Source organism: Leptidea sinapis, chromosome 1 (assembly GCF_905404315.1).
Source record: "Leptidea sinapis chromosome 1, ilLepSina1.1, whole genome shotgun sequence".
Lineage (NCBI taxonomy): Eukaryota > Metazoa > Arthropoda > Insecta > Lepidoptera > Pieridae > Leptidea > Leptidea sinapis.
This window is the reverse complement of record NC_066265.1, coordinates 16,889,521-16,901,831: the sequence shown is the minus strand read 5'-3', so window position 1 is coordinate 16,901,831 and position 12,311 is coordinate 16,889,521. Positions and strand designations below refer to the sequence as shown.

At 59.2% G+C, this 12,311-nt stretch overlaps 1 protein-coding gene across 1 annotated transcript in view; it reads right to left on the bottom strand.

The window, feature by feature from the left end:
* Positions 1 to 12,311, bottom strand: part of LOC126965868 (putative 1-phosphatidylinositol 3-phosphate 5-kinase) — a 42,576-nt gene that overhangs the window by 5,894 nt on the left and 24,371 nt on the right. The window contains exon 12 of the mRNA XM_050809642.1: positions 1,893 to 2,048. Coding sequence (XP_050665599.1) covers positions 1,893 to 2,048 — 156 coding nt within the window. The remainder of the gene's footprint in view (positions 1 to 1,892; positions 2,049 to 12,311) is intronic.

Below are 12,311 nucleotides of genomic sequence, written 5' to 3'. Positions count from 1 at the left end.
TTATGTCTATCCAATACATAAAAAAGGTTCCAGGGAAAATGTAGAAAATTACAGGCCAATATCCAAACTTAACTTATTTGCAAAAGTTCTCGAGAGACTTGTGTTCACGCAAGTTTACAAAACATCTAGTTCGGCTTTTGATCAATGTCAACATGGATTTTTAAAAGCACGCTCTACCGTCACAAACTTAGCAGTGCTAAATGACTTCATATCTGAACAAATGGTACAGGGTAATCAAGTTGATGTTATATACATGGACTAAACGAAAGCATTCAATCGAATTGACCATTGTATTCTTCTCAAAAAGCTTACAGCACTTGGTATCCGTGACGATTTATACAATTGGTTTAAATCTTATCTCTCTGATATAAAACAGGCTGTTGTTCTCAATGGCTACTGCTCTTCTTGGAAAAATATACCCTCTGGGGTCCCTCAAGGATCATTACTAGGACCTCTGCTTTTTATAATTTTCATAAATGACATCGGACGATTCATTAAAAATTCGAATTACCTTTTGTTTGCAGATGATATGAAAATTTTTGGTACAGCAAATAATAAGACAGATGCATTACGCATTCAAGAAGATTTGTATAGACTGGATGACTATTGTACCGTGTACAAATTAGACCTAAATGTATCCAAATGTTTCTACATGTATTACACTTCTAAGCCTACCCCTTTCCCTCATACGTATATTTTAAAACAGGAACGTCTATATGTGGTAAACGAAACAAGAGATCTAGGTGTTGTCCATGATAGCAAAATAACTTTCGTACCACATGTTGATCAGGCTATCATTAAAGCGTCTAAAGCACTAGGTTTCATAATACGTACAGCCAAACCTTTCAAAAGTATGAAAACATTAAAAATTCTTTACTGTTCTTTCGTTCGCAGCCATCTTGAATATGGTTCACGAATTTGGAACCCAATGTATGCTGAACACATTAATCGAATTGAAAAGGTTCAGCGGAAGTTTACACGATATCTAGGCTTTAAGTTTAAAATACCTAATGTAAGCTATGAAGAACGCTGCAAGCGCTTCCACCTTCTACCACTTAAAGCTCGTAGAGATATTTCTGATATAATCACCTTAATCAAAATACTAAGAAGTATGATTGACTGTTCTATATTACTGACCAAAGTCTGTCTGGCAGCCCCTAGTAGAATGTTAAGACAACAGCCAATCTTTGCTGTACCATTCTGTCGCACAAATTATAGAAGGAACACATTTATTTTAAGAGCTATGCAGTCATTCAATCATTTTTGTGACACGAATAATATTGATCTCTTTAACTCCAGTATTAATTCAATTAGAGCCCATTTGGTAAAACAATTTAGCAGTGATGAACAAATTAACATTAGGAATGAAATTACTCTTTTTTGATCATGCTCTCAACTGGCAATAGGAATGCGAGAAGATTTTATTTAATAATTTTATGAAGTTTTATTTAATAATTTTTAATTATACTTGTGTTGTTTGTTTGTAATTAATATGTTAGATTTAATAATATTATACTTGTTCCTATGTACATGTGGAAGCCTATTATTAGCTCGAACGAATTATGTTTGTTAATTATTTTAATGTAAATAAAACCAGCTGTTGGCTTTCTTAAAAATATTAAATAAATAAATATGGTCCTACATTTTTATTCACCTAGAAGTTGCCTCTCTTTCTATCGCGTGACTCTTACTCTTCTGACTACATTAGGGTTGTCTTCTTTCTTTCTTATAGGTCAACCTATAAACGCAGCTCAAGTTTTTTGAAACACTGTAATGTTTACACATTACTGTTCACAGCAGAAATAGGCGCCGTTGTGTTACCCCTAATCTAGCCGGCTTCCTGTGCAAAGGAGCCTCCAACTGTCCTGCCTGTGGGTGTGAGAGCCACGTACCGATGATGCCCAGCACGAGTGTTTGACGACGCGTGCCCAGCAGCAGTGAGTAGTCCATCACGTGGTGCTCCGCCAGGAAGGTGGTGTCTCGCTCCAGGGCACGCCACAGTCCCGCACACACGCCAGAAGACACGTATAGCTGCCGCTCCCAGCGTACTGCAACCAACCGACCACTGTTATAAAGTACCTAACGCCAACAGATGGCTTGTATATCCAAATATTTTTATTCAAAATAGGATGTGACATCACTTATTGAAAGTCAAAAACTACCACCCATTCCAAAACGAATGCCTCAGACTGAAAGCCTTTATCACACCAATTCATAAAAGTGGTCCTAAAGACCGAGTGGAATATAGACCTATGTGTTTTTGCCAAAGTTCTAGAAAAAATTGTGCACAAGCAAGTTCAATTTGCCCTAAAACACATATTTAGTGAAAATCAACATGGCTTTCTTCAAGGAAGATCAACCACATCGAATTTGCTTCTTTGCACTGAAACACTGTCAAAGTATATGTCGGAGCCTTCCCAAGTAGATGTCATATACACTGACTTTAAGAAAGCATTTGATAGAATTGACCATTCTATTCTTCTTGACAAATTACTACAAATAGGGATTCGAGGCAACTTATATCGATGGTTTTCAGCTTATATCGCCAATAGATGTCAAGTTGTTGTTCTAAATGGTTTTAAATCTGCTACTATGTGCATTCCTTCGGGAGTCCCACAAGGATCCATTCTGGGCCCCCCTCTTATCTAATATTTTCGTAAATGACATATCCTCTAATTTTAAACATTCCAAAATAATACTTTACGCCGACGATATGAGTATACTTTGCCCGGTTAATTGTGTTAGAGACGATGAACTTTTACAAACTAATCTAGATAAATTTGTTAGTTATTGCACAGAACACAAATTAGATCTGAATATTTCAAAATGCTTTATTTGCACATATACTAGAAAACAGAATGTCATAAATGAAAATTAGGCAATATCCGGAACATCAATAACAAGAGTATCATTACGAACCACTGTCAGCTCCCAAAGGCGAGGCAACATACTTGAAATACAATCAGCAAAATGTAATTAAAGACAGAACAGTTTTCTTATAAGAGGATGCAAACTTTATAATGAAGTTAATAGTGAATACGACCTTGACTTATTCAAGACGACACCATTTCAATTTAGACGTCAAGTAAATAAAAACTTTTAATTTATATAAAGTAAAAGTAGGTTATATAATATTATATTAAATGTAGGTAAACGACTATACACAATAGATAGTTATTATTTGTGAAAACTTGTAAATAGCTTTCTGTTTTATAATAGATAAATATAACTAGCTGTAAGTTTTCTAAAGTTGTAAAATAAAAAGTAAAGGCCTGAGAAGAATTGGCGCAACAAACTCAGCGGGCTTTTTTTCATAAAAAAATATGTTTACAAAGTAATAAACTAAAGTAATACCTCTATCTATCTTGCAAAGTAAGTTGTGTGTGTGTGACTCACGCGCCAGCAGGTTGTCGTCCACCAGCACGGCGGCGCTCGGCGGCAGGTGCGCGGCGCCCAGCGCCGGTCTCTGTCGCGAGGCTCCCTTGAGGTCGAAGTGTGTGTGTGTGTGTGTGTGTGTGACTCACGCGCCAGCAGGTTGTCGTCCACCAGCACGGCGGCGCTCGGCGGCAAGGTGCGCGGCGCCCAGCGCCAGTCTCTGTCGCGAGGCTCCCTTGAGGTCGAAGTGTGTGTGTGTGAGTGTGTGTGAGTCACGCGCCAGCAGGTTGTCGTCCACCAGCACGGCGGCGCTCGGCGGCAGGTGCGCGGCGCCCAGCGCCAGTCTCTGTCGCGAGGCTCCCTTGAGGTCGAAGTGTGTGTGTGTGTGTGTGTGTGACTCACGCGCCAGCAGGTTGTCGTCCACCAGCACGGCGGCGCTCGGCGGCAGGTGCGCGGCGCCCAGCGCCAGTCTCTGTCGCGAGGCTCCCTTGAGGTCGAAGTGTGTGTGTGTGTGTGTGTGTGTGACTCACGCGCCAGCAGGTTGTCGTCCACCAGCACGGCGGCACTCGGCGGCAGGTGCGCGGCGCCCAGCGCCAGTCTCTGTCGCGAGGCTCCCTTGAGGTCGAAGTGTGTGTGTGTGAGACTCACGCGCCAGCAGGTTGTCGTCCACCAGCACGGCGGCGCTCGGCGGCAGGTGCGCGGCGCCCAGCGCCAGTCTCTGTCGCGAGGCTCCCTTGAGGTCGAAGTGTGTGTGTGTGTGTGTGTGACTCACGCGCCAGCAGGTTGTCGTCCACCAGCACGGCGGCGCTCGGCGGCAGGTGCGCGGCGCCCAGCGCCAGTCTCTGTCGCGAGGCTCCCTTGAGGTCGAAGTGTGTGTGTGTGTGTGTGTGACTCACGCGCCAGCAGGTTGTCGTCCACCAGCACGTCGGCGCTCGGCGGCAGGTGCGCGGCGCCCAGCGCCAGTCTCTGTCGCGAGGCTCCCTTGAGGTCGAAGTGTGTGTGTGTGTGTGTGTGACTCACGCGCCAGCAGGTTGTCGTCCACCAGCACGGCGGCGCTCGGCGGCAGGTGCGCGGCGCCCAGCGACAGTCTCTGTCGCGAGGCTCCCTTGAGGTCGAAGTGTGTGTGTGTGTGTGTGTGACTCACGCGCCAGCAGGTTGTCGTCCATCAGCACGGCGGCGCTCGGCGGCAGGTGCGCGGCGCCCAGCGCCAGTCTCTGTCGCGAGGCTCCCTTGAGGTCGAAGTGTGTGTGTGTGTGTGTGTGACTCACGCGCCAGCAGGTTGTCGTCCACCAGCACGGCGGCGCTCGGCGGCAGGTGCGCGGCGCCCAGCGCCAGTCTCTGTTGCGAGGCTCCCTTGAGGTCGAAGTGTGTGTGTGTGTGTGTGTGACTCACGCGCCAGCAGGTTGTCGTCCACCAGCACGGCGGCGCTCGGCGGCAGGTGCGCGGCGCCCAGCGCCAGTCTCTGTCGCGAGGCTCCCTTGAGGTCGAAGTGTGTGTGTGTGTGTGTGTGTGACTCACGCGCCAGCAGGTTATCGTCCACCAGCACGGCGGCGCTCGGCGGCAGGTGCGCGGCGCCCAGCGCCAGTCTCTGTCGCGAGGCTCCCTTGAGGTCGAAGTGTGTGTGTGTGTGTGTGTGACTCACGCGCCAGCAGGTTGTCGTCCACCAGCACGGCGGCGCTCGGCGGCAGGTGCGCGGCGCCCAGCGCCAGTCTCTGTCGCGAGGCTCCCTTGAGGTCGAAGTGTGTGTGTGTGACTCACGCGCCAGCAGGTTGTCGTCCACCAGCACGGCGGCGCTCGGCGGCAGGTGCGCGGCGCCCAGCGCCAGTCTCTGTCGCGAGGCTCCCTTGAGGTCGAAGTGTGTGTGTGTGACTCACGCGCCAGCAGGTTGTCGTCCACCAGCACGGCGGCGCTCGGCGGCAGGTCCGCGGCGCCCAGCGCCAGTCTCTGTCGCGAGGCTCCCTTGAGGTCGAAGTGTGTGTGTGTGTGTGTGTGTGTGACTCACGCGCCAGCAGGTTGTCGTCCACCAGCACGGCGGCACTCGGCGGCAGGTGCGCGGCGCCCAGCGCCAGTCTCTGTCGCGAGGCTCCCTTGAGGTCGAAGTGTGTGTGTGTGAGACTCACGCGCCAGCAGGTTGTCGTCCACCAGCACGGCGGCGCTCGGCGGCAGGTGCGCGGCGCCCAGCGCCAGTCTCTGTCGCGAGGCTCCCTTGAGGTCGAAGTGTGTGTGTGTGTGTGTGTGACTCACGCGCCAGCAGGTTGTCGTCCACCAGCACGGCGGCGCTCGGCGGCAGGTGCGCGGCGCCCAGCGCCAGTCTCTGTCGCGAGGCTCCCTTGAGGTCGAAGTGTGTGTGTGTGTGTGTGTGACTCACGCGCCAGCAGGTTGTCGTCCACCAGCACGGCGGCGCTCGCCGGCAGGTGCGCGGCGCCCAGCGACAGTCTCTGTCGCGAGGCTCCCTTGAGGTCGAAGTGTGTGTGTGTGACTCACGCGCCAGCAGGTTATCGTCCACCAGCACGGCGGCGCTCGGCGGCAGGTGCGCGGCGCCCAGCGCCAGTCTCTGTCGCGAGGCTCCCTTGAGGTCGAAGTGTGTGTGTGTGTGTGTGTGACTCACGCGCCAGCAGGTTGTCGTCCACCAGCACGGCGGCGCTCGGCGGCAGATGCGCGGCGCCCAGCGCCAGTCTCTGTCGCGAGGCTCCCTTGAGGTCGAAGTGTGTGTGTGTGTGTGTGTGACTCACGCGCCAGCAGGTTGTCGTCCACCAGCACGGCGGCGCTCGGCGGCAGGTGCGCGGCGCCCAGCGCCAGTCTCTGTCGCGAGGCTCCCTTGAGGTCGAAGTGTGTGTGTGTGACTCACGCGCCAGCAGGTTGTCGTCCACCAGCACGGCGGCGCTCGGCGGCAGGTGCGCGGCGCCCAGCGCCAGTCTCTGTCGCGAGGCTCCCTTGAGGTCGAAGTGTGTGTGTGTGTGTGTGTGACTCACGCGCCAGCAGGTTGTCGTCCACCAGCACGGCGGCGCTCGGCGGCAGGTGCGCGGCGCCCAGCGCCAGTCTCTGTCGCGAGGCTCCCTTGAGGTCGAAGTGTGTGTGTGTGTGTGTGTGACTCACGCGCCAGCAGGTTGTCGTCCACCAGCACGGCGGCGCTCGGCGGCAGGTGCGCGGCGCCCAGCGCCAGTCTCTGTCGCGAGGCTCCCTTGAGGTCGAAGTGTGTGTGTGTGTGTGTGTGACTCACGCGCCAGCAGGTTGTCGTCCACCAGGACGGCGGCGCTCGGCGGCAGGTGCGCGGCGCCCAGCGCCAGTCTCTGTCGCGAGGCTCCCTTGAGGTCGAAGTGTGTGTGTGTGTGTGTGTGACTCACGCGCCAGCAGGTTGTCGTCCACCAGCACGGCGGCGCTCGGCGGCAGGTGCGCGGCGCCCAGCGCCAGTCTCTGTCGCGAGGCTCCCTTGAGGTCGAAGTGTGTGTGTGTGTGTGTGTGTGTGACTCACGCGCCAGCAGGTTGTCGTCCACCAGCACGGCGGCGCTCGGCGGCAGGTGCGCGGCGCCCAGCGCCAGTCTCTGTCGCGAGGCTCCCTTGAGGTCGAAGTGTGTGTGTGTGTGTGTGTGACTCACGCGCCAGCAGGTTGTCGTCCACCAGCACGGCGGCGCTCGGCGGCAGGTGCGCGGCGCCCAGCGCCAGTCTCTGTCGCGAGGCTCCCTTGAGGTCGAAGTGTGTGTGTGTGTGTGTGTGACTCACGCGCCAGCAGGTTGTCGTCCACCAGCACGGCGGCGCTCGGCGGCAGGTGCGCGGCGCCCAGCGCCAGTCTCTGTCGCGAGGCTCCCTTGAGGTCGAAGTGTGTGTGTGTGTGTGTGACTCACGCGCCAGCAGGTTGTCGTCCACCAGCACGGCGGCGCTCGGCGGCAGGTGCGCGGCGCCCAGCGCCAGTCTCTGTCGCGAGGCTCCCTTGAGGTCGAAGTGTGTGTGTGTGTGTGTGTGTGACTCACGCGCCAGCAGGTTGTCGTCCACCAGCACGGCGGCGCTCGGCGGCAGGTGCGCGGCGCCCAGCGCCAGTCTCTGTCGCGAGGCTCCCTTGAGGTCGAAGTGTGTGTGTGTGTGTGTGACTCACGCGCCAGCAGGTTGTCGTCCACCAGCACGGCGGCGCTCGGCGGCAGGTGCGCGGCGCCCAGCGCCAGTCTCTGTCGCGAGGCTCCCTTGAGGTCGAAGTGTGTGTGTGTGTGTGTGTGACTCACGCGCCAGCAGGTTGTCGTCCACCAGCACGGCGGCGCTCGGCGGCAGGTGCGCGGCGCCCAGCGCCAGTCTCTGTCGCGAGGCTCCCTTGAGGTCGAAGTGTGTGTGTGTGTGTGTGTGACTCACGCGCCAGCAGGTTGTCGTCCACCAGCACGGCGGCGCTCGGCGGCAGGTGCGCGGCGCCCAGCGCCAGTCTCTGTCGCGAGGCTCCCTTGAGGTCGAAGTGTGTGTGTGTGTGTGTGACTCACGCGCCAGCAGGTTGTCGTCCACCAGCACGGCGGCGCTCGGCGGCAGGTGCGCGGCGCCCAGCGCCAGTCTCTGTCGCGAGGCTCCCTTGAGGTCGAAGTGTGTGTGTGTGTGTGTGTGACTCACGCGCCAGCAGGTTGTCGTCCACCAGCACGGCGGCGCTCGGCGGCAGGTGCGCGGCGCCCAGCGCCAGTCTCTGTCGCGAGGCTCCCTTGAGGTCGAAGTGTGTGTGTGTGTGTGTGTGACTCACGCGCCAGCAGGTTGTCGTCCACCAGCACGGCGGCGCTCGGCGGCAGGTGCGCGGCGCCCAGCGCCAGTCTCTGTCGCGAGGCTCCCTTGAGGTCGAAGTGTGTGTGTGTGTGTGTGTGACTCACGCGCCAGCAGGTTGTCGTCCACCAGCACGGCGGCGCTCGGCGGCAGGTGCGCGGCGCCCAGCGCCAGTCTCTGTCGCGAGGCTCCCTTGAGGTCGAAGTGTGTGTGTGTGTGTGTGTGACTCACGCGCCAGCAGGTTGTCGTCCACCAGCACGGAGGCGCTCGGCGGCAGGTGCGCGGCGCCCAGCGCCAGTCTCTGTCGCGAGGCTCCCTTGAGGTCGAAGTGTGTGTGTGTGTGTGTGTGTGACTCACGCGCCAGCAGGTTGTCGTCCACCAGCACGGCGGCGCTCGGCGGCAGGTGCGCGGCGCCCAGCGCCAGTCTCTGTCGCGAGGCTCCCTTGAGGTCGAAGTGTGTGTGTGTGTGTGTGTGTGTGACTCACGCGCCAGCAGGTTGTCGTCCACCAGCACGGCGGCGCTCGGCGGCAGGTGCGCGGCGCCCAGCGCCAGTCTGTGTCGCGAGGCTCCCTTGAGGTCGAAGTGTGTGTGTGTGTGTGTGTGACTCACGCGCCAGCAGGTTGTCGTCCACCAGCACGGCGGCACTCGGCGGCAGGTGCGCGGCGCCCAGCGCCAGTCTGTGTCGCGAGGCTCCCTTGAGGTCGAAGTGTGTGTGTGTGTGTGTGTGACTCACGCGCCAGCAGGTTGTCGTCCACCAGCACGGCGGCGCTCGGCGGCAGGTGCGCGGCGCCCAGCGCCAGTCTCTGTCGCGAGGCTCCCTTGAGGTCGATGTGTGTGTGTGTGTGTGTGTGTGTGACTCACGCGCCAGCAGGTTGTCGTCCACCAGCACGGCGGCGCTCGGCGGCAGGTGCGCGGCGCCCAGCGCCAGTCTCTGTCGCGAGGCTCCCTTGAGGTCGAAGTGTGTGTGTGTGTGTGTGTGACTCACGCGCCAGCAGGTTGTCGTCCACCAGCACGGCGGCGCTCGGCGGCAGGTGCGCGGCGCCCAGCGCCAGTCTCTGTCGCGAGGCTCCCTTGAGGTCGAAGTGTGTGTGTGTGTGTGTGTGACTCACGCGCCAGCAGGTTGTCGTCCACCAGCACGGCGGCGCTCGGCGGCAGGTGCGCGGCGCCCAGCGCCAGTCTCTGTCGCGAGGCTCCCTTGAGGTCGAAGTGTGTGTGTGTGTGTGTGTGACTCACGCGCCAGCAGGTTGTCGTCCACCAGCACGGCGGCGCTCGGCGGCAGGTGCGCGGCGCCCAGCGCCAGTCTCTGTCGCGAGGCTCCCTTGAGGTCGAAGTGTGTGTGTGTGTGTGTGTGACTCACGCGCCAGCAGGTTGTCGTCCACCAGCACGGCGGCGCTCGGCGGCAGGTGCGCGGCGCCCAGCGCCAGTCTCTGTCGCGAGGCTCCCTTGAGGTCGAAGTGTGTGTGTGTGTGTGTGTGTGTGACTCACGCGCCAGCAGGTTGTCGTCCACCAGCACGGCGGCGCTCGGCGGCAGGTGCGCGGCGCCCAGCGCCAGTCTCTGTCGCGAGGCTCCCTTGAGGTCGAAGTGTGTGTGTGTGTGTGTGTGACTCACGCGCCAGCAGGTTGTCGTCCACCAGCACGGCGGCGCTCGGCGGCAGGTGCGCGGCGCCCAGCGCCAGTCTCTGTCGCGAGGCTCCCTTGAGGTCGAAGTGTGTGTGTGTGTGTGTGTGACTCACGCGCCAGCAGGTTGTCGTCCACCAGCACGGCGGCGCTCGGCGGCAGGTGCGCGGCGCCCAGCGCCAGTCTCTGTCGCGAGGCTCCCTTGAGGTCGAAGTGTGTGTGTGTGTGTGTGTGTGACTCACGCGCCAGCAGGTTGTCGTCCACCAGACGGCGGCGCTCGGCGGCAGGTGCGCGGCGCCCAGCGCCAGTCTCTGTCGCGAGGCTCCCTTGAGGTCGAAGTGTGTGTGCGTGTGTGTGTGACTCACGCGCCAGCAGGTTGTCGTCCACCAGCACGGCGGCGCTCGGCGGCAGGTGCGCGGCGCCCAGCGCCAGTCTCTGTCGCGAGGCTCCCTTGAGGTCGAAGTGTGTGTGTGTGTGTGTGTGTGACTCACGCGCCAGCAGGTTGTCGTCCACCAGCACGGCGGCGCTCGGCGGCAGGTGCGCGGCGCCCAGCGCCAGTCTCTGTCGCGAGGCTCCCTTGAGGTCGAAGTGTGTGTGTGTGTGTGTGTGTGACTCACGCGCCAGCAGGTTGTCGTCCACCAGCACGGCGGCGCTCGGCGGCAGGTGCGCGGCGCCCAGCGCCAGTCTCTGTCGCGAGGCTCCCTTGAGGTCGAAGTGTGTGTGTGTGTGTGTGTGACTCACGCGCCAGCAGGTTGTCGTCCACCAGCACGGCGGCGCTCGGCGGCAGGTGCGCGGCGCCCAGCGCCAGTCTCTGTCGCGAGGCTCCCTTGAGGTCGAAGTGTGTGTGTGTGTGTGTGTGACTCACGCGCCAGCAGGTTGTCGTCCACCAGCACGGCGGCGCTCGGCGGCAGGTGCGCGGCGCCCAGCGCCAGTCTCTGTCGCGAGGCTCCCTTGAGGTCGAAGTGTGTGTGTGTGTGTGTGTGACTCACGCGCCAGCAGGTTGTCGTCCACCAGCACGGCGGCGCTCGGCGGCAAGTGCGCGGCGCCCAGCGCCAGTCTCTGTCGCGAGGCTCCCTTGAGGTCGAAGTGTGTGTGTGTGTGTGTGTGACTCACGCGCCAGCAGGTTGTCGTCCACCAGCACGGCGGCGCTCGGCGGCAGGTGCGCGGCGCCCAGCGCCAGTCTCTGTCGCGAGGCTCCCTTGAGGTCGAAGTGTGTGTGTGTGTGTGTGTGACTCACGCGCCAGCAGGTTGTCGTCCACCAGCACGGCGGCGCTCGGCGGCAGGTGCGCGGCGCCCAGCGCCAGTCTCTGTCGCGAGGCTCCCTTGAGGTCGAAGTGTGTGTGTGTGTGTGTGTGACTCACGCGCCAGCAGGTTGTCGTCCACCAGCACGGCGGCGCTCGGCGGCAGGTGCGCGGCGCCCAGCGCCAGTCTCTGTCGCGAGGCTCCCTTGAGGTCGAAGTGTGTGTGTGTGTGTGTGTGACTCACGCGCCAGCAGGTTGTCGTCCACCAGCACGGCGGCGCTCGGCGGCAGGTGCGCGGCGCCCAGCGCCAGTCTCTGTCGCGAGGCTCCCTTGAGGTCGAAGTGTGTGTGTGTGTGTGTGACTCACGCGCCAGCAGGTTGTCGTCCACCAGCACGGCGGCGCTCGGCGGCAGGTGCGCGGCGCCCAGCGCCAGTCTCTGTCGCGAGGCTCCCTTGAGGTCGAAGTGTGTGTGTGTGTGTGTGTGACTCACGCGCCAGCAGGTTGTCGTCCACCAGCACGGCGGCGCTCGGCGGCAGGTGCGCGGCGCCCAGCGCCAGTCTCTGTCGCGAGGCTCCCTTGAGGTCGAAGTGTGTGTGTGTGTGTGTGTGACTCACGCGCCAGCAGGTTGTCGTCCACCAGCACGGCGGCGCTCGGCGGCAGGTGCGCGGCGCCCAGCGCCAGTCTCTGTCGCGAGGCTCCCTTGAGGTCGAAGTGTGTGTGTGTGTGTGTGTGACTCACGCGCCAGCAGGTTGTCGTCCACCAGCACGGCGGCGCTCGGCGGCAGGTGCGCGGCGCCCAGCGCCAGTCTCTGTCGCGAGGCTCCCTTGAGGTCGAAGTGTGTGTGTGTGTGTGTGTGACTCACGCGCCAGCAGGTTGTCGTCCACCAGCACGGCGGCGCTCGGCGGCAGGTGCGCGGCGCCCAGCGCCAGTCTCTGTCGCGAGGCTCCCTTGAGGTCGAAGTGTGTGTGTGTGTGTGTGTGACTCACGCGCCAGCAGGTTGTCGTCCACCAGCACGGCGGCGCTCGGCGGCAGGTGCGCGGCGCCCAGCGCCAGTCTCTGTCGCGAGGCTCCCTTGAGGTCGAAGTGTGTGTGTGTGTGTGTGTGACTCACGCGCCAGCAGGTTGTCGTCCACCAGCACGGCGGCGCTCGGCGGCAGGTGCGCGGCGCCCAGCGCCAGTCTCTGTCGCGAGGCTCCCTTGAGGTCGAAGTGTGTGTGTGTGTGTGTGTGACTCACGCGCCAGCAGGTTGTCGTCCACCAGCACGGCGGCGCTCGGCGGCAGGTGCGCGGCGCCCAGCGCCAGTCTCTGTCGCGAGGCTCCCTTGAGGTCGAAGTGTGTGTGTGTGTGTGTGTGA